This window comes from Pongo pygmaeus, chromosome 1, assembly GCF_028885625.2.
Source record: "Pongo pygmaeus isolate AG05252 chromosome 1, NHGRI_mPonPyg2-v2.0_pri, whole genome shotgun sequence".
In the NCBI taxonomy this organism is placed as follows: domain Eukaryota; kingdom Metazoa; phylum Chordata; class Mammalia; order Primates; family Hominidae; genus Pongo; species Pongo pygmaeus.
Window position 1 is genome coordinate 95,609,214 of NC_072373.2, and position 26,544 is coordinate 95,635,757.

The following is a 26,544-nucleotide window of genomic DNA, read 5'->3' on the forward strand; positions in this document are numbered from 1 at the left end:
CTCTGCCTCCTGGGTTCAAACTATTCTCATGCCTCACCTTCCTGAGTAGCTGGGATTACAGGCGTGCGCCACCATGCCCAGCTAATTTTTGTATTTTTAGTAGAGATGGGTTTTCGCCATGTTGGCCAGGCTGGTCTGCAACTCCTGGTCTCAGGTGATCCGCCCGCCTCAGCTTCCCAAGGTGTACATGTGATTTTCATACATGTGAACATTAAGTTGATTTCTCATGATGTTACATGTGATTTTTTAAATTACTTTTTATTGTATTTTCAACAATGAGAATGCATATACATATATAAATTTTTAATGGAAAGAGGTAGCATTTGTTTTTACACACTTGACAAAGCCCCTCATCTTCCATAGGAACTCATGTTTTACGTCAACGCGGGGTGGCAAGTAAAGCTGAATGGCTCAGTACATATAATTTCATCTAACAAGCGCAATGCAAGTTCCGTCTTGAAGGGCTCTCTTCCGACCCGTCGGACAGTGGCCTTGGTGGACAGGGCCGCGGGGCGCCTTTGCGGGGCCGGAGTGCTTCTTCGCGGGCGCGCGCCTCTCTTGGAGCTCCTCTGCGGCCGGCCGCTTATGGGAGTGCCTGAGCCGGCGTGCGGGCAGGTGGAGCTCCACAGGGGAAATGTGATCGAGGCAGGCTCCACTGGCTCTTCAGTAGCCTCCCGGGCCGGCCGGGATCTGCGCCCCCGCGGTGTTGCGGGGTACTGTTGGGAGAGACCGCGAGTCCGCGGGTGGTTCCCGCACGGCCGGGCGGTCGTGGGGAGGCCGGGGCCCGGGAGAGGCCGAGGCTCGCTCCGCCAGGGGGCGCAGGGAGGGCCGGGTGGGCGGTGTCCCCACCTGCAGGGACTCGCCGTGGAGGAGCAGAGCGTTCAGGTTCCTTCTCGCTGTGGCGACAGCCGGAGCGGCTTCAGGGCTGGGCCGGTGGCTCCAGGGCTGCTGCTAGCTCCTGGCTCCTGTCTCGAGTGGGATCCCATTCTGATTTCACCTGCTTGATTCACAGTCTCCAGTCCCACTCCACGGCCGCTTTCTCGTTCTGTGATCTCGTATTCAGCCGTTCTTTCCTCTTCCTCATTGGCAGTATTTTTGTGCCCTTTGACACTTAAACTGCTCATTTGTGGCTAGTTTTTTCGTACTTTTATATTAAATAATTATACATGACTTAGCTATTATAAGTAATGGCTGATATCTCTTAGAAAGGAGAATCAAGAAATAGGGAAATTATTAGCCAGCGTGGTGGCGCGCACCTGTAATCCCAGCTACTTGGGAGGCTGAGGCAGGAGAATCGCTTGAACCTGAGAGGCGGAGGTTGCAGTGAGTCGAGATCGCGCCATTGCACTCCAGCCTGGGAGACAGAGTTAGACTCCGTCTCAAAAAGAAAGAAAGAAGGAAAAGAAAGAGAGGAGAAAGAAAGTGGGAGAGAGAGAAAATAAAATAAAAAAGAAACTGGTAAAGCAAGGAAAATTTCCATAAAATTTGCATTCTGAAGCACTAAGTTTGGGACTGTGGGTGCAAAGTGAAATCCATATTGCATTGAGAAACCATTCCATTTTTTCAGTCAAGTCAACCCCCAAATTATTCCAAATTATTTGCTGCATTACACCAAACCTGGGTTTCCCTTCACTCTCTTCTGCTGGTAAGTCACCAGTGTCTTTTGTCTCCAGGATTTTTGCCTTAGGGAGACCCAGTTAAATGCCAGGGTTCCTTCTCTAACTGGGGAGGACTATCTGACCTTTGTCACTGGAATGAATTCCTTCCCAAGTCTGCCAAAGAGGTGCACAGTGACAGTTAGTGCCATGCTGGGTGTGTAGGAGAGAAGTGACTTCCTTTCCCACAGCGGATGCCTAAGGGCATGGGGCTTCATTCTCACCCGCTCCCCCACCCACCTCCTTGGAGGGGCTGAGGTAAGGAAAAGGAAGGGGTTCCTGTAAGTGACGTCAGCCACATCTATTTGTGGGCTGACATTAGTCAAGCAGGAAATCCATATTCTGTCAGCTTTTCCATCCTTCAACTTTGGGGTTGTTTTGTTTGCCCCTCATGATCCCATTGTGCCCTACATTTCCGGTGCAGACCCCTCCCTCAAAGGACGGGCACCTCAGCTCCACAGGGCCCCTTCTCCATGAGTTTAGTGTCCTAGGCTGGCTCTCAGGAGCGCAGCTCTTCACCCCCCTGTGTTTCCCCTGCCCTCCACTGCCAGCTCCAGGCCCCCGCCTAGGCTGTACGGTAAAGCCCTGAATTCCTGGCTCACATAGTGCAGCTGCTGGAAGGGTTTTTAAAAATGTGATTTTTTTTGGCAGGGCATGGTGGCTCACACCTGTAATCCCAGCACTTTGGGAGGCCGAGATGGGTGGATCACCTGAGGTCAGGAGTTCGATACCACCCTGGCCAACATGGTGAAACGCTGTCTCTACTAAAAATACAAAAATTAGCCCGGTGTGGTGGTGAGCGCCTGTAATCCCAACTACTCACGAGGCTGAGGCAGGAGAATTGCTTGAACTCAGGAGGTGGAGGATGCAGTGAGCCGAGATCACACCATTGCACTCCAGCCTGGGCGACAGAGCAAGACTCCATCTCAAAAACAAAAACAAAACGATGTTCTCCTTCCATTTAATACAGACTCCTCTATTCCCTGAGACTTGGCCCCAGTCCCCCAGAGGCTGAGCTGAGAGGGAATATGGGTGAGACATGCCATATTCCTTGATTACCCCACCTCGTTCCATTCGGTCTGGATGCCTGCTTGCCCCCACTGCACAGAGAGTTTAAGGGGCAGCCAAAGTCCCCTGGCTGCCTTCGAGTAGTGGCCCTGGAAGCCTGCTGGCCCTAACACACCTGGTCATTTTGTTTTCCCAAAAGGCACCTGGGAGCTGCCTGGTAACACAGCCCCTGCGGGCCCTCTCAGACAGGGCCAGACATGCTGCAACGGGCCCAGATGGGCTCTGACACTGCCACAACAGAGGGGGCACAGAGCTTAGTAAAACTCCTTTTAAATATCTTAAACATGTTTCAGCTGAGCCAAGGGGAAAACACCTAGTACACAGTAGCAATCGCACCAGCACAGGATCCATCCTGTGATCAGGACCGCCTGAACTCAGGGTGGGAAAACTGGGTTTGACCCCTGGTTCTACCATTAACCTTGCACTTGTGCTTAACCTGACCAGAGTCATGCAGCCTCTTTTGAACAGCCTCTGGGACACTACTTTAAAAGACTATCCAATCCATTTGCAGACAGCTCTGACTTAGAAATCTCTTCCTATTATTGGTTAATATTGGTTAAAACTTGTAGTTTCTGTCTTGGGTCCTAACTCAGTTCTCTGGGTCCACACAAAAGAAGTTCCAGTACCATAGACGGGCGGTTAAGCCACTGACATCTGGGCAGATGTGGGCTTGGAGCCTTGCTTATGCTCTTACTAGGAGGCGACATTGGGCCAGGAAAGGGGATAATTCACAAAAAGCCCTTAGCACAGTGTAGAACATTTAGCACATGGTGAGTACCCAGTGAAGCAGCCGGGTATTTCTTTTTCTACTGAAGGTCCCCTGAGTATCCAAAGTCAGGTTGAATCTTCTCTGCTGTAACCCAGTGGTCTCCAGTCTCCTCAACCGTTGTCACAGGACTTCTGATCAGACTCCACCCTCTCGCTCACTCTCCTCCCTGGTCATCAGTGTCCTCATGAAGTGAAGGCCCCAGAACGAACATAGTGCCCCAAGTGTTAGGCATCCTCCCATCTCCTCAGCATTATTTTCCTTTTAATGCAGCCTGAGAGTAGCCCATATTCTTAGGGCAAAGGGCTCCCAGGCATAATGGCCTGGGAATTAGGGAGCGAGACCCAGGGCCCATCTCTATTTAGGTTGGGCACTCTTGACAGTTCCATTCTATAGCCCCATGCTCTATTGTTAACTTTTCTTCAATACAATTGCAAGGGCTTTGTTTAGCCTGAATCCTGCAGGGAGCAACTTGCACCCTTGTTCCGTGTGGCCACTACCAGATAAGAGCCACAGCTCAGTAAGGCCAGAAGGGTGGTTCAGCCATGTGGGAACCAGCCAGGACTCAAAGAGACAAGAGGCTCCTGTCCTGTTTCCAGCTTTAGCAAGGGAGTTGGGGGCTGGCCTGAAGTCCATTTCTCTCTGCCTTAGTTTTCCTGCTGATAAAAGCAATAGTTAGTTTCTCAGGCTCTCGCAGATTTCTCAACAGATTGTTTGAGCACTGAAGTTGAGATCTCCCCTGCTCTCTGGACACATCTCATACTGATTCCCCCCACACCCTATTTCCTACACAGATCTGTCCTTTACCTGGACATTCTCCGTCCTCTGCCGCTTCCCTTCATCATGCTTGCTCCCGGAGAATGCAGGCACTCTCACAGGAATGCGTCCATGCATCCCAAGTGGCGCATTGAGCCACGCCTCTCTCTGAGCTGCAGTGCTCTCATGAGAGGCTTGCTAAATAATAATACTGTTATGTATAGGTATGGAGCTCTGCTATTCACCAGGCACTGTCCTAGGAATTAAATATATCTTAAAGTATAAAACACACATGATTTTTTCCCTCATGGGCTTATAGTCTACCAGAGAAGACAGGTAACAAGTAAGGAAACAAAAAGTAGATAATTTCAAATCTATGATATATACTGTGAAAGAGGAAAAAAGAAGTTTGCAATGATTCTTTTAAAAAAAAAAAAAATTTATGGCATTGGAGAGGGATCCTACTCATCTGGGGCCTGCTTGGAGGTCTCTCTGGGGAGGTGATGCTTCAGCTGAGGTCTGAAAGATGAGAGGAAATGAGCCCTTCACAGACCAAGAGGGTGACCTTTCTGAGAAGAGGGAGAAGACTGCACCAAGGCCCTGAGCTGGCAAGGAGCTGGGGGGAAGGAGTCACTGGAAGGAGAGTAAACGGATGAAGGGGGGGAGGGTGTGGCAGGGACTGAGCCGCAGAAGGGGGCAGGAGGCTGAAAGTGAAGGGCCCTGAGGACCATGTTATGGGGTTGAACCTAAGTGCAGTGGAAAGCCTTTAAAGAGTTTTATCTTTTTATTTACTTGTTGTTTCTTCTTCTTCCTCTTCTTCTTTTTCTTCTTCTTCTTCCTCTTCCTCTTCCTCCTCCTCCTCTTTGTCGTTGTCTTCTTCTTCTTCTTCTTTGCCTTTGCCTTCTTGTTCTTCTTCCTTCTCCTCCTCCTCTACCTCCCCAACCCCTCCTCCTCCTCCCCTCCCCCTCCTCCACCTCTTCTTCTTTTCTTCTTCTCCTTCTTCTTCCTCCTCTTCCTCCTCCTCATCTTCCTCTTCCTTCTTCTTCCTTCTTTCCCCCTCCTCCTCCTTCTTCTTTGCCTTCTTCTTCTGCCTCCTCCTCCCCTCTCTCTCCTCCTCCACCTCTCCTCCTCCTCCTCCTACACCTCTCCTCCTCCTCCTCCTCCTACACCTCTCCTCCTCCTCCTCCTTCTTCTTCGCCGCCTTCTTCTTTTTCTTCTCCTTCTCCTTCTTCCTCTTCCTCTTCTTCTTCTCCCTTCTCCTTCTCCCTCTCTCCCTCTTTCTTTCTTTCCTTTCTTCCTTCCGTTCTTCTTTCTTTCTTTTCTTTTCTTTCTTTCCTTCCTTCCCTCCCTCCCTCCCTCCTTTCTTTCTTTCTTTCTTTCCTTCTTCCTTTCCTTCTTCCTTCCATTCCTTCCTTTCCTTCCTTTCCTTTCTTCTCTTTTCTTTCTTTGTCTCTTTCTTTCTTTCTTTCTTTCTTCCTTTATTCCTTTCTTTCTTGTCTCATTTTGTCATCCAGACTGGAATGCAATAGTGTGATGACAGCTCACTGCAGCCTTTAACTCCTGGGCTCAAGCAATCTTCCCACTTCAGCCCCCTGAGTAGCTGGGACTACAGGCATAAGCCAACATGCCTGGCTAAATACAAAAATTTTTTGGCAACAGAGTCTCTCTATGTTGCCCAGGCTGGTCTTAAACTCCCAGCCTCAAGCATGTCTGGTGCCTTTGAAGGGTTTTAAATAGGAGAGTAATACAATATGGTTCATTCTAAAAATATTACCTTGGCATCTTTGTGAGTAAATTGGAGGTGGCAAGAAAACTACTAGGAGAACCAAAGAGGCTACTGTAGCAGGCCAGGCAAGAGACAAAAGTGACTTAGAAGGGCGGTGGTGGCAGTGGAGAGTTCTTGAATACATCCCTGCACCAGGCCAAGTTTTATATACATCTTCTCCAGTACTGATGTCCCACGCATCAAATCTGTGATCAAACTCATCATGTTGCCCCGAAATTCTCTCTCTGCTTCTCTGTTTGTGTCTTCTTTTTCTCAGGAACTTTACCCGTTAGTATTCATTTTAGGCTGCAAGTGATGGGAAACCCAAAACAACAATAGCTTAAACGAAATAGAAGTTCTGCCTGACGCCAAAGAAGTCCAGAAAGGTGTCTATAGCAGGTATGCCGCTCTGTGGCATCATCAGGGATGCAGGCTCCTTCTCCCTTGTTGCCCTGCCATCCTTGGTACATGGCTTCTTTCTCATACTTCAAGAAAGCTGCTGGAGCTCCCACCATCCCACCTACCTTTTAGCCATCAGGAAAAAGAAATGGAAAAAATAAGGTTGTTTCTTTCTTGTTAAGGACATTTCCTGGAAGTAACACATGTCACTTTTATTTACATCCGTTGGTCATTCCACATGGCGGGAAAATGCAATCTTTATTATTGGAAATCATTGCTCCTTCCTGGGCGCTATTACTAATGAAGAAGAGGAGACGTGCTGTTGGGCTACAACCATCTCTTAGGCTCAAATCATTCCCCATCCTTATGCCCACTCCCAGCCCCATTTCCAGCCTTCTATTTAGGCACCAAGTCTATAGTTCTTATTCTGCGATGTCGCTCAAAGTCATCTCTTCCTGCCACCTCCCTGACACAGATCCCTGTCATCTTACACCAGTTTACAGAAGTAGCTTTTCTGGCTTCCAGTTACCGTTCCTACTATTACCCCTCAAAAACCTTCAATTGCTACCTCTAGAAAATTAAGTCCATATTTTTAAATTTAGTGACCAAGGCCCTCCATCATGCAATTCCAGTCAACCCATGATAAAACCAGTTTGGTTCAATTTTAGTAACATCAGCAACAATGGTAATACTGATACTTTGCATTCCTACATATAAGGTTTTATTGCCCATAGAAGGGACAGCACATGGCACCTGGAGTCAGAAACGTGCGCTCATAGCCTGGCTTGACAATGGACCAGCTGTTCGATCCTCGGCAAGTCACCTGCCCTCTATTAAATAAGCGCCTGCGACTGGCTGGTTCCTGATAAACCCTGAGCCCTTTCCTTTCTTGGGCCTCTTTCTTGGGATCTGTAGATTGGAAGTAAGCCTGGTCTACCTGCTTCCCAGGGGATTATGAAGTTCAAACAAGAGGAGACCTGAACAGCTGGGGGAAACATAAAACACTGGACATCCTCTTCTGTTTTTCACCACTACCCTATGAAGTGAGCAGGCAGGACAGGGAACCCACGGTCCCTATTTCGTGGATGAGGATGTGGTGACTCAAGGAGGCTCATGATCTGCCCTGGCCCTGACTTGCAGGGCGGTGGAGGAGGCCTGGGCCCTTGGGACCCCGATCGCCCGTGGCAGGGCTCTTGGGGTATGTGTTCCGCTGGGGAGGTATGTTACGGAGTGAGGCTATGTTGGGACAAAAGGAGAAAGAACATAAGATGCAAAGTTTTTCTTTCAGTTTGGGCTGTGCAGTCATTTTCTAATTTCTTTGAGGTCATGCTGTTTGGTACCTAGGAAAGGAATTGTGATTGGTGTTCTAGAAAAACAGCGATTTTTAGTGGGAAGCCACTGCCTATTAGTAAGTACAGGCAGAAGCGGCTCGTTGTCCTTGAATGCCACGATGTCTGTTTTCGAGGGGTAGGGTGGGGTCTGGTGACTGGCTAGACTTTTTTGGAGAAAATGTATAACAAACTTAATAAAGTAAACATCTATGTTGTCAAACTTACTGAGTTAAGTAGATGTGAATATAGTTAACTGAGTAGTAGTTTTATAATTATTTTGTCAAGTTTAACATGTGAAATTGTTCCCACTTAGTTACCAGTATTCTTAAATTGTCTTGTTTATAATTTAAACTGTGGATTTTATTTAGAGAGTAAATGTGTCTGGAGGCTTTTCATTATTTCAGAAATTAGACGATAGATTCCCGAGGTGCCTGGCCTGTCCCTGAGGCCACGTGATGCAGAACTGGAGGCAGGTGAGTCTGAGCCGGGTGCTCGGAGCCTAGTCAAGGGTGACCACAGGCCAAGGGAGGAGAAACTTCTGACATGCAGCGTCCTCATAGGAATGCTTTGTGGTGTTATCTCCATTTCCCTGATGGAAAAACTGAGGCCAAGAGCAGTGGGGTAACTCCCCCACCATAGTGAGGAGTTGCTTAATTGCATCACCCGCAGCAGAGGGCATGTCTGTATGATAATGTCTGCTACAGTGCCCAGCCTCTGTAGGAGGCTAGGAATTATTTTTTAATAAATAAGGAGCACTGTCTTCGTTCATGGCCATTCGTTCTATGCAGGTTCTCCTCTGTGAGGTAAGCAAGGCAGGAGCAATTTTCCCATTTTAGAAATTAGGAAATGGAGGCTTTGGGAGGTAAGCGAGCCAGGGTCTCACCGCTGACCCACGGCTGCTGCCTGGAGAGTCCTCCACCTGGAGCACTCCCATTCTCCGAGGTCCCCTTGCCAGCTGGGCATGGCTGTCCAGCCTGAACATCACTCCTTCCTTCCTTCATCTGCTCAGTGCTTGAAGATCCCAGAGCCCAAGATCACTTCAGCTAACAAGCTGATGGCCCTATATTTGGGTGAGCTGATGGTGCTAATGGCAGTGTAGATCTTCGTTTTAGAGGATAATTATGTTTTCTGAAAGTCTGTGGAGAATTGTGCCATTGCTTGAGGGATATCTAATAAAAATCACCCATCGGATAAAAGTAGAAGTCAGCAGTAGACCAGAGTTCACCTAAGGAATCATCATCATCATCATTATCGTCATCTTCCTTATCAACAGCCTCGTCTCTACTCATGACAGATTTGGCCAAAAAGAAAAAAAATAAAGGAGGCCTTTCGAGGACTTAACACCCGGAGGACTTTCCTCCATGCCTCCTCTCTCTGTCTGTCTTCCTAATTTCAGTGAGTCAGTTTTTCCTCCCCATCTGTTTGCTTTCTGGCACTTTACACAACTGTCTGGGCTCTTTCATTTTGCCTTCTGTGGTTGCTCAACTTCATCGTTTCCCTCTCGATGCTTCTCCTTTGTTCCCTGGCAGGCTCCTCTCATCTGCCAGTTTCCAGTCCTATGAAGAGTCAGAGGTGGGTTGTAGTTTTCAGGCAGCATTTTTGTTGCCTGGCAACGTGTAACAAGCATCTTCTGTGGTGGCTGCTTCCCCTAAAACAGAGCCAGGCTGGGGATGCAGTGGACGAAGGAGTCTCTGGGAGCTTCTCTGGGGTCATGGGGAGGAGTTAGGGGAGGAGGACAGACAGACAGGTTGGCTTCCATGGTGACTCTGAGTGTTGCCATTCTTACTCTTTTATAATAGCCTTGGCACTGGCACGCCCTCTCCTGCCCCATTTCAGGCACCCCAGGTGTCCAGTGGTGAAAAGCCTTGGGTTAGGAGCCATCAGAAGTTCTGTGTAACTTGAGAGTCACCTGCTGCAGCTCACTGAGGCATGGCCAGCCTGGATGAAGGCTGCTAGGTGGTTTCCACTGGTGCTGACTCTTGCTTCATCTTGTTCACACTGGATGCCACAGGCATCCTGTCTGGAAAGACACCTGGCTTTTGCCTCTGCAGTCAGCCCAGCTGCTAGTTCTCCCGAGAATGGGAGTGGGAGACAGAAGGGGGACAGAATGTGATCCAAAAAAACACCTGACTTAGAGCTGGAGGGGGCTCTAGAGCTTCTTTAGCCAAATCCTCACATTGTACACACGAGGAAACCAAGGCCCAAAGAAGGGAAGCAACTTGTCCAGAGTCACACCGTGAGTTGGGCGGGTCTGAGCTCCCAGCCAAGGGTCTCTCTCCTGGGACTGGACTCTGCCAAGCTCACACATCTGATGCCCTGTGGCTAGAAAGAGGCAGCATGTGATGAGAAGTACACCAGATGCCCAGTCCTCAGCTTTCTGGCCTCCATTTGCTTATCTAAAAAGAATGAGGTGAACTGGGCTAGAGGGAGCTCCAAGACTCAGTGATTCTGATGGTAAAGCTGACCCAGCAGGCAGGCCCCTGCTGCCCAGGCCTTCAGCCACATGTCCAGGGCTGCTGTCACCGCCCCAGGAAAGCCCAGAAGCTGAGGGGGTCCTGGGCCTCTGAGCTGATGCTCCCCAGGAGAATCCCACTGTGTGCAGAGACCCCAAGCACAGCCATGACACTTATCACCATCAGGCTGATTTAGGGCAAGCCTCCTGGGCATCTGTGTCTTCAAAGATGGTCTCTTAAGACCCTTATCAAGGATCAGGGCTGCAGCTGCCCACTCCCCTACCTAAGTAGCTCTCCATCTTATGTGGGAAATGGGTAAGAAAACGTTCTCTGAGAATTACAGCTCCTTAGAGCTGGAAGGGGCCTTAATGCACGTGGACCCAGCCCCCCACCCTTCCCAGATGAGGAGAGGGAGGCCCAGAGCTATGAGGGTTGATGCGAAGGGGGTTTTGCTCTTTTCCCTTCAGACCCCACAGAGGAGAAGGCATCTCTAGATGGGTCATCTCTTTATCCTGCTCCTTCCTTTCCTCAAGTAAGAATCTCTCAGTTCAAGAGGCAGAGAAAAGGATTGCTGAAGGCAATCTGTCTCTTCATATCTCTTTCATTCTGCTCCTGGGGCCAAGGAAATGGGTGAGGAGGGGGTGCAGGAGGCCCTTGGCCTGAGCACCAGGCCTGGAGCCTTCCCTTCCAGCCGCTGCTCTCCAGAGCTTGGGGTGCACCAGCTTCGAGGCTTTAGAAGCTTCTCCAGCAAGAAAGGCCCTCTTGAGGGAAAAGTGTGTGTGACTGGCTGTCTCCATTCCTTTCTCCATATAGTATCGAGCTTCAGAATTAGCTTTATTTCTGATGTGTATCAGAATTTTCAGTTAATCATGTAAACCAAGGCACAGGTGACTTGCCTGTGAGCAGGTGGGGCCGGACCAGCCCCTGAGAAACTACTCCCATCCTAGACTTCGTCATGCTTCACTTGGCCAGAGCCCACTCCCAGAAAGCAGGGAAATGTGCCTTTCTGGGTAGCCCAGGCCTATGGAAAGAGGCGAGAGGTCGGGGACAGCTGCACTCCCTGGGCAGGCTGCTTGTGGTCCGGGAGCATCCCGCAGTCTCCCCAAGCCCCACAGCCGTGGAGCCCCGGGTCAGGGCATTACTGTGCATATCCCTGTCCTCAGGCCCCTCATGCTCAGGCCAGACCCTCTCCCAGGTGCCCTTGCCCTCAGACTCCTCCCCGTCCAGCCTCTGTCTCTGTCTCCATCCCTGTCTCTCTCTTTCTTTCTCTATCTTCCTCTCTCTCTGATTCCCTGGGGGCTACTTTGCAACCTCTGCTGAATCAGAATTCTTCCCACTCGCTCTGACGTCCCAGGCTCCTCCTTGGCACCCTGTCTTCTCTGTGGCAGGGAAAGACACCCAACCAGAGCTCCCACGTCCTGCCCTGGGAACCCCACTGCTCTGGGAAACAAAAACAAGAAAATTCCTTCCCAAGGTACTTTTTCTGTGCTGTTCCTTTTTGTTCTTGGTCACAGGGTGATTCCCACGTCCTTCCCACACTAACCCTGCCTAGGTGAGGCTGCAGCTTTGTGTGCCTTCCACAACATTTGCTTGCCTGGGGAGCTGCCTGCCTTTAATTATCTTTGGAAAGCATAACTGAGAAGAGCAAGACACCCTTCTTTCCTTTAGGGCTCTTGCCAGGAGCACTGCCTATGCAGCACTTCCCTCCAGGGGGTGCCATTCACATTGAAGTCTTCGTGACTGGCACTCCTTGGAGTTGCACAGTACACAACGTATGCTGCTGAACAGGGCAGCCCTGGCTCTGTCTTACTCTCCTGGGAAGCATGGCTCATTATAACACAGATCCAGGATCAGATACCTGAGAGAGAGAGAATCCCCAACAGTCTCTCCACTCATCTCCCCTCCCTTTTTAGGTCTCCACCTCCTTCAAGGTATAATATGGTCAAAGACAGGGCTCCTCCAAGGTGCAATATGGTCAAAGACAGGGCTGTGGATGCAGGCAAGTCCAAGCACACACTCGGGCCCTGCCACTCAATTGATGTTTTATTTTGTGCAAGTTTCCTAATCTAGTAATTAATCAAGTGATCCTCCCACCTCAGCCTCCAGAATAGCTGGGACTATAGGCACATACCACCATGCCCTGATAATTTTATTCATTTTTTGTAGAGACAGCATCTCACTATGTTGGCCAGTCTGGTCTTGAACTCCTGGGCTCAAGGGATCCTTCTGTCTCAGCCTCCCAAAGTGCTTGGATTACAGGCATGAGCCACTGCACCTGGTCTAATTTTCCAATTCAATAAAATAGGAAGTGACAGTTATGAGTCTTGTTTTTTGAGGATTAAATTCAGTAATGCACATAAAGCTTTAGCCCACATGGCACGTGATTGGCCCTTGAGAAATGATAGTGATTATTGTTATCTCTTCAAATAAGATTAGCATCCAGTACTACCTACCACACAGAGATAGCCCCAGAAATAAAATGAAGTGAGAAGTAGATCATCTCTAAGATCTTTGAGGAAGTATTTTGCAAGAATCCCAACTACTGTTGTTCTTCTCTCTGTATATAAAAAGCGATGAACTGTGAAGCCCCTTTGCTTCCGAGTCACGCTCTGTGACTGATGGCAGATGTCGGGAAAGGCTCAACCAGGAGAGAGAAAGCTTGTAGTCGCGGGCGGCAGACTGAGGGCCCCGGGCGGGTGGAGCTGAATGAAAACCACAGACAGACAGCAGCTGTGAGAGAAAGCAGAGACCCAGAACGGCTTTAAACAGAAAGCAGAGGCCCACAGCAGGGAGTGAGATGAGACCAGGTTTAAACGTCACTTTCCCCTAAGTCCTTGTTCATTCACAGCTTCCTTCAGTAGCTCTGACCAGCTTTCTCAGCGCCTGCCGACCGACAAACCAACCGACCAATGGAGGCTGGTGCTGGGGGTGGAGATGGCCGAAAGCCCATGGTGAGAAGTGAGGGAGAATGGGGAAGAAGGGGCTCCACAGAGGGCACTTGATCCAGGACGGCTTTCCGGAGGAGGTGATTTCCTAGGCCTCAGGGGCCTCCAGGCAGAGGGGCCAGCATGAGCGAAGCTCGGAGGTGGGGGAGCACGGATTGGAGGAGAGAATAAGCAGTTGCTTGCTGGGGTGTCATAAGATGCCACAGTGCACTCAAGGCTACAGGAGCAGGCAGGGGCCTTTTTCACCAGCCTAAGGATTTTGGAATGACTCTTCTATCAGCCAACAGTTTCCAACCTTATTTATGTACTTGTTTCTTTGATTCCAGTGATGCAGGAGAGATGATATTCAGACACCCAACTTCTGCTGTGGGTGTGCCCCAGGTTATAAATCATTTCCATCAGGCTAGCTGGAGTCCCAGCCCTTCCTTTCCACTGAAGAAAGCAAATCAGAGTACCAGATAGCGAGAGTGATATTATCACAGGATAGCCTTGAAACTGCCATAACAAAAAAAATAAATCGTTCACAAATGTCAATCCTTCAACTACTGTTAGCCCCAGAGAGATTGTTTGTCTACCCCAGTGTGTCGCTGTGCAGAGGCTGAGAACGTCCCCTCTCCTCTTCCCACACCTAGGAGACGGGGAGCCACTGGTAGATTGGGAGCAGAGGAGGGTCTGGAGTTTCAGAAAGATTTCCCTGGCTGCAGTGTGGAAGGGGGATTTGAGGGGAAGACGGGACACCAGCTGGAGAGGCTGCTGTAGTAACAGAGCTGTGACAGGATGCTGCCCCCACCACCCCTGGGTACAGTGGTGGCTGGGATGAAGAGCAAGGGCAGTTTTGAGAGAGCTAGAGGAGCCAACCTCCACCGGGCTGACTCGCTGGATGTGGAGTGATGGGGAGGAAGCTCAGGAACAGTGCCTGGTGTCCTAGTATGGCTGGCTGGATAGCTGGTGGGACTGCCCACAAATAGGAGGTGCAGGAGGAAGAGGGCCGGGGTTGCAGGGGACCTGGGCAGCAGGGAGAGGGCAGGTAATGAGCAGAGTTGGGGATCAGTTGAGCTTAGTTTACCTGCCACCCCTCCAGAGATGTCCCGCATTGGGGGGACCCATGCACCTACTCCAGATGTTACCCTCCCCACTTTACAGCACAGGATTCTGCCTGGCGACATTTGATGCCATCTGTATCTGGCCACCCAGTGGGTGCAAAATGCAAGTTTGCTGATTAAGCAAAATCAACCTGAAGCAAACAAAGACTGGTGTCCCCAAGGGATAGCCAGCTCCTTGGAGGCAGAAACCCTTTCCTTCTAGGGCAGAGCTTCCTCTGTGGGTCCTCACAGGGGAGGGTGGGAGAGAGACTGAACGAGTGAAAGGGAAAACAAGAGAGGAGAGATGAGAGGGAGGTGGAGACAGTGCTTCAAAGGAGAAAAAAAGAAAAAGAAGCATGAGAGAGAAGAAGAAAGAACAGAGAGGGGCAAAGGCAGGAAAAATAGAGGAGAAGGAGGAAGAAGACGGAGGGGTTTGGGGCGAAGGTAACAGTGCAGGCCAGCTGTGCCCGTGAGTTCATGGTGTTCTGCTTAGTAAACCCCAGCACTGGCAACTTTGAGAAGATGCTCAGAGTTCTTTCCCCGCCCTGCTTCTCCCTCCAACTCACCTCAGCCTTCTCCTGAGCCTGCTGCTCCACCCGCAGCACTGTCATCCCAGCCCATACCTGCTCCTCTGAGATGGCTGTGTCCCCTGTGCACTGGCCCCGTGCCTCAACTTGGCATCACTTGTCTCCATTGTAACGCGGCCCTTTTTTGCCTTGGTGTTGCTTGGTGTCTGCCTCCTTCCTAGATCTCTAAGTTCCCAAGTAGGCACCAAGCCAGGCACACAGTAGGGAGCTCATTCCTGTTGCTGACCAAATGAACTCATTTACTAAGTTCCAAAATTTGTGCCAGGCACTATGCAGAGTTTTATATTTTTCATTAGTCCCGTGCGAGGTTTTACTGCTACATTTTACAGAAGTGAAGCCCAAGACACAGACAGGTAAGCGCCTTCCCTAGGCCACACAGCTAACAGGTGGCAGGGCTGGGATCCAAACCCCCGTCTGTTGGACTCTCTGTCCATGCCGTCTCTGCCATGCCACCTCCAGATACCGTGGAAGACATGCTTCCCATGGGAACAGTGCTTCTTCCAAGCATATTGTTTTTCTCCATTTTCATGCATTTTATTAAACATTTCCAAATCAGGAAACATGGAAATATTTTTTAATAAGAATAAAGAAAACATTGCAAATTGAGAAACTGACTCAGAAGGATTTGCCAGATGAGCCATCTGGTTTTTAATTTAATAACCATTCAAAGAGGTTGACAGTGCTTCCCTCTAAGAAGAAAATGGACTGTGGAAGGAATGGCAGCTGGCTTCCCTCAAATGGTGCATCCATTTGCAAGGTGGAGAAGTTGAGCAAGACCAAGAGACCCAAGAAAAGAGAAACACACTCCAAGAAAAGCTTGGCCGGTGCTGATGTTGAAGCTTCCCCGCTGAGGCCTGCAGAGGTTGCATCCAGCTGTGTGACACCAGCCAGCTGTCCCACCTCTTCCAGAGTTTCTCAGAAGCTTCTACAGAAAACCACTAATGGAGACAGAGATGCCACCACCTTGGTGAGAAAAAGCCACACCAACCAAACCCTCGTGTTCACAGAGCAAGAACAAGCTGTGGTTGTTTGGCGGCAAGTCACATTTGTTTGTTGGAGCCGTTGTGCTCTGGTGGTGCTGGTTTTCTCTCCTTTTAAAAATAACTGGAGGCCTTGCACCATGCTGTTAGTTCTTAGGGCTGGAAATAAAAGACTAGATTTACAGTTGCCTTGGAAAGATCCAGAGCTGTTACCTTGAATTACCTGGTAGAGGAAAACGTCATTATTTTCCTAAATTCAAAGCCAACTCTTGAAAAATAGGACACAGAGGTGAAGTGGATGGAGGGGTGACTTTATATATGCATATGGTGTCCTGGGCACGTGGTTTGATAGGCTTGTGATCAGCCCTGAGTCTTCAAAGCCATTTATTTTACATTTTAAGATGTTTATAAGGGAAATTGTTTTTGAGAAAAGAACGAACTATTTTTTTTTTTTTTTTTTTTTTTGCCTTGATGTGAATTCACCCACTGGCACAAGCAGTAATAGCCCTGAAGTCACCCTAAGCCATTTATTCCTCAGCTACCTTTGAATTTCAATGGGATTCTTTCACACGCCTCAAGCATTTCTGAAATGCTCCTAAACTAAAGGAGCTCATAATACCCTTAAGAAATGATGATTTCACCCCATTTTCTCCATAAAGCTGGAATCACATGCCCTAGCATGCTGAAGGTACTTGATGATTAGAAGTTGATTATATTGGGGACCTGGACAAAGGCAGAGCTGGGAATGGGAATAAAACCCAGGACTCCATGAAAGTCTCTTTCCTTTCATAATAGCTTCTAATTCAGGCTTCTAATAGCTTCAAATGCCAGTCACATACAGAGCCTCCCAGCCATCACCTACTGGCAGTGGCTGAGCGGGTACTTTGCCAAGCTAGAATGGTTCCTGCCCAGGCGCACAGGTGCTGCCTCCACGCCCCACCCTGTGCCCAGCTCACTGCAATTGCCATTTTTAGCAGCCGAAAAAATACGGGTTTCAGTCCCAGTCTTTTCGCTTAGTTGCTGTGAGAAGTTAGTTAGGTCAGTTACACACTGGAGCTTTGCATTGATTCACTGTAAAATCAGGTAACAGCTCTTATCCTGCTGGTCTTGTCCCACTGGCTTGTGAGAAAGACGAAGTGGGGCCATTCATTCATTCATTCGTTGGACAAATATTTATTGAGTACTAGGGATACAGCAGTAAACAAAACAGAAAATGTCCTTTCCTCCATGAACCTTATATTTTAATAGGGGTTGTCAGTCAATAAATACAAAAATAGGCCACGTATCTGTTATGTCAGGTGGTGATAAGTGCTGTAGAGAAGAATGACTTGGGAGAAGCTGGCCTGCTGGGTATGGGGCAGTAGTGCACTTGGAGACCGGGTGGGTGGGGAACACCTTACTGAGAAGCTGACATTTGTGCAAAGGCCTGAAATTATCTGGGATAAGAGCCTTCTAAGTACAGATGTCCCGTGACTTATGATGGGATTACTTCACAATAAACCCACAGTAAGTGGAAAATATCATAAGTTGAAAATGCACTGAATGTACCTAACCTACTGAGCATCATAGCTTAGCCCAGCCTACCTTAAACGTGCTGGGAACACTTACGTCAGCCTGCCGCTGAGCAAAATCACCCGGCAGCACAGTGCCCTGTAGAGGACCTTGTAGAGTACTCGTAGTCACCTGGTTAACTGCGAGCTGCCCAGCATCAGGAGAGGGAATTGCATCACAGATCCCTAGGAAAAGATCAACATTCAGAATTTGAAGTACGCTTTCCACTGACTGTGTATTGTTTTTGCACTGTTGTAAAGTGGCACCATTGTAAGTCAGGGCCATCTCTGGAAAGAACAGCAGGTGAGGGGCTCTGAGGCAGGAGTAAAGCTGGCTAGGTGAAGGAGCTGCAGAAACCCCAGGTGGCAGGGCCAATGGGTGAAGGTGAAATGGGCTCAGAGAGGCCCCCAGGTTGGGGGCCCCAGGGGACTTCGGCTTTTTTTCTGAGGGATACAGGAACTTTTGTCTTACTTTTTTTAGAGGGCCTCTCTGGCTGCTGTAACAGGACTAGCCTGGGGCAAGGGTCGCCCAGGCAGAAGCAGGGAGGCCAGTGCGGCAACTATTGCAGTGGTCCAGGTGAGAGGGTAGTGCTGATCCAGGTGAGAGGGTGGGGCTGGAGCAGGTAAGAGGGTGGGACTGGAGCAGGTAAAAGAGTGGGGCTGGTCCAGGTAAGAGTATGGGGCTGGTCCAGGTGAGAGGGTAGGGCTGGACGAGGTGAGAGGGTGGGGCTGGTCCAGGGTGGCCACAGACCAGGGATGACAGGCGCTCCGATTCTGGAGATATTTTGAAAGCAGAGGTGACAGAATTTGTTGGATATAAGGGGTTTAAGCTGCAAGGCACCATATGAAGAGAAGGGGCTGCAGCCACCCAGAAGAACAGCGAAGATTAAAAGGAGAAGCTGGGAGGAGTTTCTGTTTTCCTACACAGCAGCATCTGCTGCCTGTTCTTTCTCCACATCCGTGCGGCTGCCCTTGTCACTAGGACGAAGCCCCAGGTGGGAGGCTCCTGCAGAGGCCGTGACACGCGTCTATCTGTATCATTTGCTGAAGGCCGATGGAGCCCGTGCACATTCACTCCTCACCGCGGCCTCGCGAGGCAGGCAGGACGGCATCATTACACCCTGCTTCCCCGAAGAAGCAACAGGCCCTGAGTCTGTGGAGTGATCTGCTGAAGGTCACAGAGCCATTTGGCATGAAAGGCAGTCTCTAGGCTCCAGATCTTGTGTTCTTTCTGCTATGCCAAGGCTAACCATAGACACACGAGATGAAAATAGCACTTTTTTTTAGTGCACCTATGTGCCCGGCACTGCTCTAATCATTTTAGACATATCAGCTCCTTTAACCCTCACGGTAACTCTCTGTGAGGTGTCTTCCCACCTCTTTTACAGGTGGGAAGACTGAGGATAAGTTCATGCAGACATTAAGGTGCAAAGCCCGGATTCAAACATAGGTGTTCTGGCCCTGGAACCTGTGGGTTCAGCTATACCCCAGCCAGCTGGGCGACCTCTCTACAAGCCAGTGTGTGGGCAGCAGGCGGATAGTGCTGATGCCACATGTGTGAGACACAGGCAAAGAGCTTGGGTTGGCTGGGTGGGTCAGGATGGGATTTGAAGTGGGTCCTGAAGGGCCAGTTAGAAGGCATCAGGGAGGACAGGGCAGGAGTGACAGGAGCAAGAGAGCCGTGTGTGCAAGGCAAGCTTGGAGCACAGCAACCCTGAAGCGGCGGTCAGAGCAGGAAGCCAAGAAGGACACAGTCGAAGTGCGAGGAAAGCAGGCCAGTGAGCCGCTGCAGACGCCAGAGGAAGGCAGTGTTCCGAGGAGAGAGGCACCGGTGGGGTCAGAGGCCACCAGGGGGCCAAGCCAGGTACGTGTTGTTGGCTTCCTCATTGGAGAAATTTGCAAGCACAGGGTTCACAGCTCAGTGGGCAGGTCTGACTGTGTGACTCTGAAGATTGACCGGAAGGCGAGGACAAAGCAGTCCATTTGGCTGCTTTGGAGTTCTGCAGAGGATCTGGCTCAACGCCTGCCAATTTCCAATAAACAAATCAGACCCAGGACAAATGGCTAGAGCCATCATATCATGTAGACCCATGTGAAAAGAATCCTTTTTTTTTTTTTTTTTTAACAAAACTAGTTTTAAAAAGTATTCAAATTCTTTTGGAGAATAAGGAAGAAGAGGCAGTCATTTCCCTTTGGCTTATTTTCTGTCACCCTAGTGCTGTAACCGATCACAGCTAGTGTCATGAAGCTCGGTTCTTATTAATAGTGAGAACTGACTCCAAGCTCAAGGAATTTGGCAGCCACTTTGACAAAGGTTTCATCTGCTGAAGAGAACAGCTGAAGTCATTTTAACATGATTCACTGAATTACTGAAGCAAGCCTCACTTTTGCAGGGGGACAGGAAAAGCGGCATACAGGCCGTAGTCAGTCCACAAGTATTTTAGTGAGCCCCTATTATGTGCTAGACCCTGAGAAGGTACCAAGGAAAGGCCACAGAGAATACTGTAATATAACTTCAGGGTTAGACAAATAGACCAATGGAACAGAGTAGAGAACCAAGAAATAGTACCACTTCCACATATAATTTATGAGACAGAGGGAGCATTGAAAGCTAGTGGGAGAAAGGATGGTCTGCACATTAAGTGAAACTGAGATAATTGCTTACCCATGTGAAAAAAATGAAGTTGTATCCCTGCTTCACACCATATGCAAAATCAATTCCAGGCAAATTAAAGACTTAGAAAGGCAACATTTTAAAATATGTAAAAATGTTACAATCTCAGGGAGGGAATGATTTCTGCAAAAACCAAATAACTGCTAATTATAAATTAAAGGATGATAAAGTCACCTACAGTAAAATTTAAAGCTGCTATTCATCAAAAATACTGTAGAGAAAATAAAAAGGCAAGGCACACACTGGAAGAAGATATTTGCAACACACAAACTGACAAAATTCTTATTATCTAGAATATATAAATAACTTTTAGAATCAATGAGAACAAAACAAAAACAAGCCAATAGAAAAGTGGACAAAAGTCATGAATGACACGCCACAGAAGAGAAAGTATGAATGACAAAGAAACATACGAAAGGCTACTTAAGCTTTTATCATGGAAATGTAAAGTCAAGTCTTGATGAGATCCCAATTCACCCACTGGTGTGGCAGAGATTAAAGTCACACAATGAATGGCAAGTGTTAATAAGGATGGAGCAACAGGAACTCTTATCCACCTCTGGTGGAAGCCTAATTGGCACTGGCATCTTAGAAAACAACTTGACATTTTCTAATGAAGTGAAATATGTACATATCCTATAAACCAGCAAACCCAGTCTTAGGTATGTGTCCTAGAGAAACTCTTATGCAGTGTACCAGGAGCTATGATTAAGAATGTTTGGGCTGGGTGAGGTGGCTCATGCCTGTAACCCCAACATTTCGGGAGGTCAAGGCAGGAGAATCTCTTGAGCCCAGGAGCTCGAGGCTACAGTGAGCTATGATTGTGCCACTGCAGTCCAGCCTGGGCAACAGAGTAAGACCCTGTCTCTAAAAATATAATAATAATAAGTCAATAAAAAATAATGTTTGTAGCAGTATTTCTCATTAGAGGAAAAACCTGTAAGCTATCCCAATGTCCATCAATAGGTGAATGAATAAATAAATCATGCCATATTCATATGATGAAATACAATGTAGGAATAAAAATAGACTATAGCTACCTATGTCAATATAATATATATGTTGAACAGAAAAGAAGCAATTCATAGAAGAGTTCACTGTATTAGTTACCTGTTGCTACATAACAACTTGCTCCAAAATTTAGCAGCTAAAAACAGCAGACATTCACCATCTCACGGTTGCTGTGGGTCAGGAATTCAGGTGCAGCTTAAATGGGTACCTCTGCCTCAAGCTCTCTCATGAGATTGTCAGGCTGCCAGCCAGGGCTGTGGTCTCACCTCAAGGCTTGACTGAAAGAACACCTGCTTCTAAGCTACTCATGTGGTGGTTGGCAGGCTGTGTCTCTTGCCATGTGGCGCTCCACGGGCTTGCCTCCCGACATGGCCAGTGGCTTCTCCCAGGGAGAGTGATCCAAAAGATAACTAGTGAGAGATCACCCAAGACAGAAGCCATGATCTTACCATAACCTAACTTCAGAAATGAAAGTCTGTCACTTCTGCCATACTCTATGTGTAGAAACCAGTTACTGGGTCCAGCCCACACTCAGAAGGAAAGGATTGCAAAAGTGTGTGAAGACCTCAAGAGGAGGGGGGATGTCAAGGTCATTTTAGAAACTTCCTACCATACTCTTGTGGTATGATTTCATCCTTATGAAGGTCGGAAATGGGAAAAAAGAAATTACACATTGCTTAGGTAATCCTGCCTATGTGGAAGCACTATGAAGAAAAACAAGGAAATGATAAACATGACATTCAGGGTAATGATGATCCTGGGGTGGGGGGCACTGAGAATGGAGAGAACACACAAGTAGATCCCACAGGTTGGAGTTGGATGGTGAGTTCATGGTGCTTATTTTCTTTCTGTGTTTCTTGATGTCATTTAATGTTGCATGTGGTTTTCTTTCTTTCTCTTTGGTTTAGTGTTCTGTTGATATGATCAAAGTTACATGTGCATACACTGTAGAGTCAATCCTTCCATGGTATTTGCTGTCTTCCACCAGCTCTTCCCATTTACTGTTCTCCAGAGGCAGCTACTTTTACCTCCTTTTGCTAATTAATTTTAGTATTTACCTCCATGTCTGTAAGTAATATGTGTGTATTGCTACCTTTTGATGCTTTGGTTTGTTTAGGTATTATCTATTCCCTTCCCACTCTGGGAGATGAAAATTTAGCTCCCTTTCCTCCCCTCCAACTCTTCCTCTCCCTTCATCTTCCTTTTATAATTACATCATAATTTTGGTTAAAGCAGTAATCAGTGTTTACATTACTCAGTCAACACTAATTTGACTCTATTCATAGTTGAGCCTTGTAGTAAAAAATATGATAACTTTTCCCTTCCTGCAGAACTTTTCATTTTTCCTGGAGTTGTTAATGATCATGTTTGTTCATTTGCTTAGTTTTCTATGTATTCGTCATTAATTCAAGTGCAAACTCTGGCAGTTGTCTAAATCTCTTTTCAGGATGTTCAGGCACATTAGGTTTCCTATCAATTTCATCTCCTTGGAAGTGTCTCCCAGAGCCTCTTGACCTGCTCCAGCCTGGACGGGTTGTCCTCCACATCTGGTGTGCACCTGTCCTATGAGGACCTCCCTGTACCATCACCCTGAGCTCATTACCTTTATTCCTTGTCTTCCTCCTTGGTTTACTTCTTTGTTTTGGTGAAGCATACCTCCTGTGTCTTCTTGAGAGAGGGTGCATGGGAGGCAAACCCGTGACAACCTTGCATATCTGAAAATGTCTTCATCCCACCCTCAGACTGAACTAATACTTTGGCCAATTGAGATTTCTGGTCTCTGGTTTGGAATTCTGATTTGGAAATAATTTTCCTCCAGAATTTTGAAGGCTTTATTCCATGGCCTTCTAGCTTCCAGTGTTGCTGTCAAAAAGTCCAAAGCTGTTGTAATTTCTGGTTCTTTGTATTTGGCCTCTTTTATACCCTCCCCCAAAACCCCTAAAGCTCTGTAGGATTGTCTCCTTTCTCCTGGTGTTCTGAAATTTCACAATAATGTGCCTTGGTGTGCATCTATTTTCATCCACTGTGCTGGGGACAGTGAGCCTTTGATCTAAAAACTCATGCTCTTAAGTTCTGGGGATTTTTGTTTTTGAATGATTTTTAAAATAATTACTTCTCTCCTTCTTTTCCCCCCAGTTGTTTCTTTCTGTAACTTCTACTGTTTGAATTGGGAGACTGATTCACTAATTTTCTCATATTTTCTTTCCCTCTCTCTCCTTCTAAGAGATGATAGGGGTCTTGCTCTGTCCCCAGGCTGAAGTGCAGGGGCACAATCATAGCTCAATGCAGCCTCAACCTCCTGGGCACAAGCAATCCTCCTCCCTCAGCCTCCGAGCAGCTGGGGGATACAGGCACACACCACAATGCCTAATTTCATATTTTCTTTCATTTTCATTCTTTGTCTTTTTGTGCTTTTTGGGAGACTTCCTCGATTTATCATCTTCTAGCCCCTCTAGGAAGACTTTTTTCATACAGCATTCCATTCTTGTCTCGTGGGTCCAGTATCTTATTTTCTCTCTCTTACGTTAATTACAGGATTTTTCTTTCAAGAGTTCTCTCTGTGAGTGGTCTGTATTTGATCCAGAGTTCCTTCTTTTTGTTTGTTTAATTGACTGGTTTGCTCTGTGTCTTTAATGTTAGAGACTCCTGACTGTCTGGGGATTCCTGGTTGCCTGTTTATTTTTAAAAGTAGGAGACTAACAACTTTGAGCTGTAAGGGATTTGAGGGAGCAAAAGTAGACATATGTCTCTACCATCTTTGCCAAGTCATATAGTCTTTTGTATCTCTCATTTATTTCATGTTAAGAAGTGAAAAAAAACCATAGTCCACACCCTGAAAGATAAAACAGCAACTGTAATAACTATCCTTGAGCTCAAAGAAAAATTACATCTTTTCCTCCTCAGCCTTTAAAGAAAAACATGGAGCTATCCCCCCCCCAAATTTTCTATTGCAAAAAATAGCACGAGATTAGTATGTGAGTTTGTGACATGTGTAAACCGCTCTAAAATTGTGAATAGGTTTAGAAACCTTTTCTCCCTCCTCTCTACTCCCACAGTCCTGAATCACCAGCCCAGCCTTCTGGCTCATCACTTCCTGCTTGGTGAGTTGCATGTATGTCTTATCTCCATGACGAAGCTCCAAGCCACTGGAGAGCAGGGTGCATGTCCAATTCATCTCAGCATCTTCCGTAGCCCCCACCAGAGAAGCGATCACTGAAGGCTGACAAACAACGAAGGACACTGTCAAGATCTTCACTCCTCTCCTCAGCACACACAGTTAGCACGCACAGGAGTTTATTATGGTGAATGAAAAAAGAAACCCACAAGAACATAATTTATATGTAATTCCACTTTGATCTCTAATCTCTTTACCTTGGCATCCTCCCATATATGAATAGGATGGTCCATGATCCTAAGGGCAGCCAAACAGCCAGGGAGCACGAGTTTAATCCTCAGGGTTTGCAGGGAAAGGAGGACTGTGGAGACCCACGTGCACAAGAAAATCCATGATGTGCACAGAGGGCAGGCTACAAATTAAATCCTAAGTTCATGGTTTGGTATTCAAGGCTCTCCATTGCTTCTCCCTGGACACCTGCAAAGCTTCTAGCAGCACTCCTTATCTGGGGCCTGACCTCTTTAGTCAGTCTTTCATGTAGAAGAATCATTTCCAGATACTAAGTATCTCATGTCCTTTCTTTGTCCAAGAACTTATAGTTGATTTCTTTTTTATCTGTATCAAATAGTTCTCCAGCCTAAACTTCAAGACATCTTCATGAATGCCTCACCACTCCACTGCACGTGCAAATCCATGCCCCTGTATTTTTCTGTCTATTGTTTCTCAGATTGGTAACACCTGCAACCTCTCAGCAACAATAATGGCTGACATTTAGTGAGCACTTACTTTGGGCCACTGTGCTGGTATTGCTTGTGGGTTATTTTACTTAATCCTCCCATCATCGGATAAGGAAATTGAGTGACAGAGAGGGCACGTCACTTGCCCACAGCCAGGGAGCTACTTAACTCTGGAGCTGGCGCTCCAAGCCAGGCAAGCCCAGCCCAGCCCAAGATCACTGGCTCAGCTCAACTCCTCACTGCTAAACTGCCTCAACCACATTTCTTCAGAACTTACTCAAGACTTATCTTCCAGGAAATGTTTCTCGGAAGAACTGAGGACCCTGGCTGTGACTCTATTACATTTATGTGTTGCAGGCTTGTGGCGTGGAGCTGCCTTTACGTCTTCTCCCTTCTGTGTCCCCTCCCACAGTCACTGAGTCTTGCTGCTTTAGAGAAGCTAAAGTCTGATTTTCCACCACTGCCTCAGCACAGGGCCTGAGGATAGGGTCTGCCACCATCCCTCCAGCCAGAAAGCAACCTGCTGGGAGGGGAGGGGTTGCATTGACCTGAGGGCCTAGCAGGGCAGAGTGAGCAGGCCAGGGAGGCAGCTGCCTTTCCAAGGTCACAGCAGAACTGGGAGGGGGCTGATGCGCTGGGTCACGGTCAGGGGTAGACGCAGTCCTGGGAATCAGAGTTGGGAGCCACCAGCCTGTGCTACTCAAAGATAGCCAGGGGAGCAAAGGCAGGCCCAGCCCAGGGAAATGAGGCCCATGCAGCCAGCCAGGGGCCCTCAGGGTGGTAACAGAGCATCCCTGGGGAGCAAGTGTAGCAGATGGAGTGGGCAGGCAAGGCCATCTCATTATCAGAGCTTTGGGGAGGGGGTATCTTTTCTTCAGATGTCCCCAGAAGTACCAGACACCCATGTCCTTGTGCAGACGGCCACAAAAAGGCTAATGCTGTGCCACCCACTGGGTCCCCAGTTGCTGGCCAAGGACTCAAGTGGGGCTGGAGAGCCCACCACTGATGTGCTCGCGGGAATCTGCTAGGGCCAGGCTCCGGTGGGTGAGAAAGGCTGTGGCCTGCGTCTCTGTCCCAGCTTTGCACACCTGTTTCTTGCCTGGTCACCCCACCTCTGTGTCCTGTCTCTTCAAACACCCTGCTTGCCACCCGCAGACCATTCTTCCCAGCAAGCTGTGTTATCTTGTCATTCCTGTGCTCAAGAACCCAGAATCTCTTCTAAGGCCTCTAAGATGAAATCCAAGCTTCTTATCCCAGAATTCCAGGCCTTCCTAAATCTGACCCCTGGTCTCTGAAGCCCCCTGGTCGCCTGCTACTGGAGCCCAGGTGCTCTCCTCTCACGGAAGCCTCCTCATTATTCCCAAGACACATGCCAGTCGCTTTTGCCTGTCTGATGTTGAGTGAAACAGTGAAAAGAGCACGGGCTTTGCTTCCTCTGTGTCCTTAGGCAACTCACCCAGTGTCTCTGTGCCTCCTGCTGCTTACCTGGGAAATACTTTAAAGACTGCTGTGAGATTAGAATGTTTGAGTACAAAGTGCCAGCCACACAGTAGGTGCTCAATACATGCACAGTATCCATCATACCATGCTCTTGCTGCTCCCTGACTTGATGGCCCTGTCTCCTTTCTGACTGGCTGAGCTCCTGCCTCCTTCCAGGCCCATCTCTAGAT

General features: G+C 48.1%; 1 protein-coding gene across 8 annotated transcripts in view; it reads left to right on the top strand.

Moving 5' to 3' along the window:
* Positions 1 to 26,544, top strand: part of KCNN3 (potassium calcium-activated channel subfamily N member 3) — a 163,549-nt gene that overhangs the window by 108,723 nt on the left and 28,282 nt on the right. For 2 of the 8 annotated variants that reach the window (XM_063659627.1, XM_063659692.1), the window contains exon 4: positions 24,079 to 24,123. The exons of 4 other annotated variants lie outside the window; for them this stretch is intronic. In XM_063659627.1, coding sequence (XP_063515697.1) covers positions 24,079 to 24,123 — 45 coding nt within the window. 2 more of the 8 variants (XM_054460290.2, XM_054460295.2) reach the window with 2 other exon arrangements.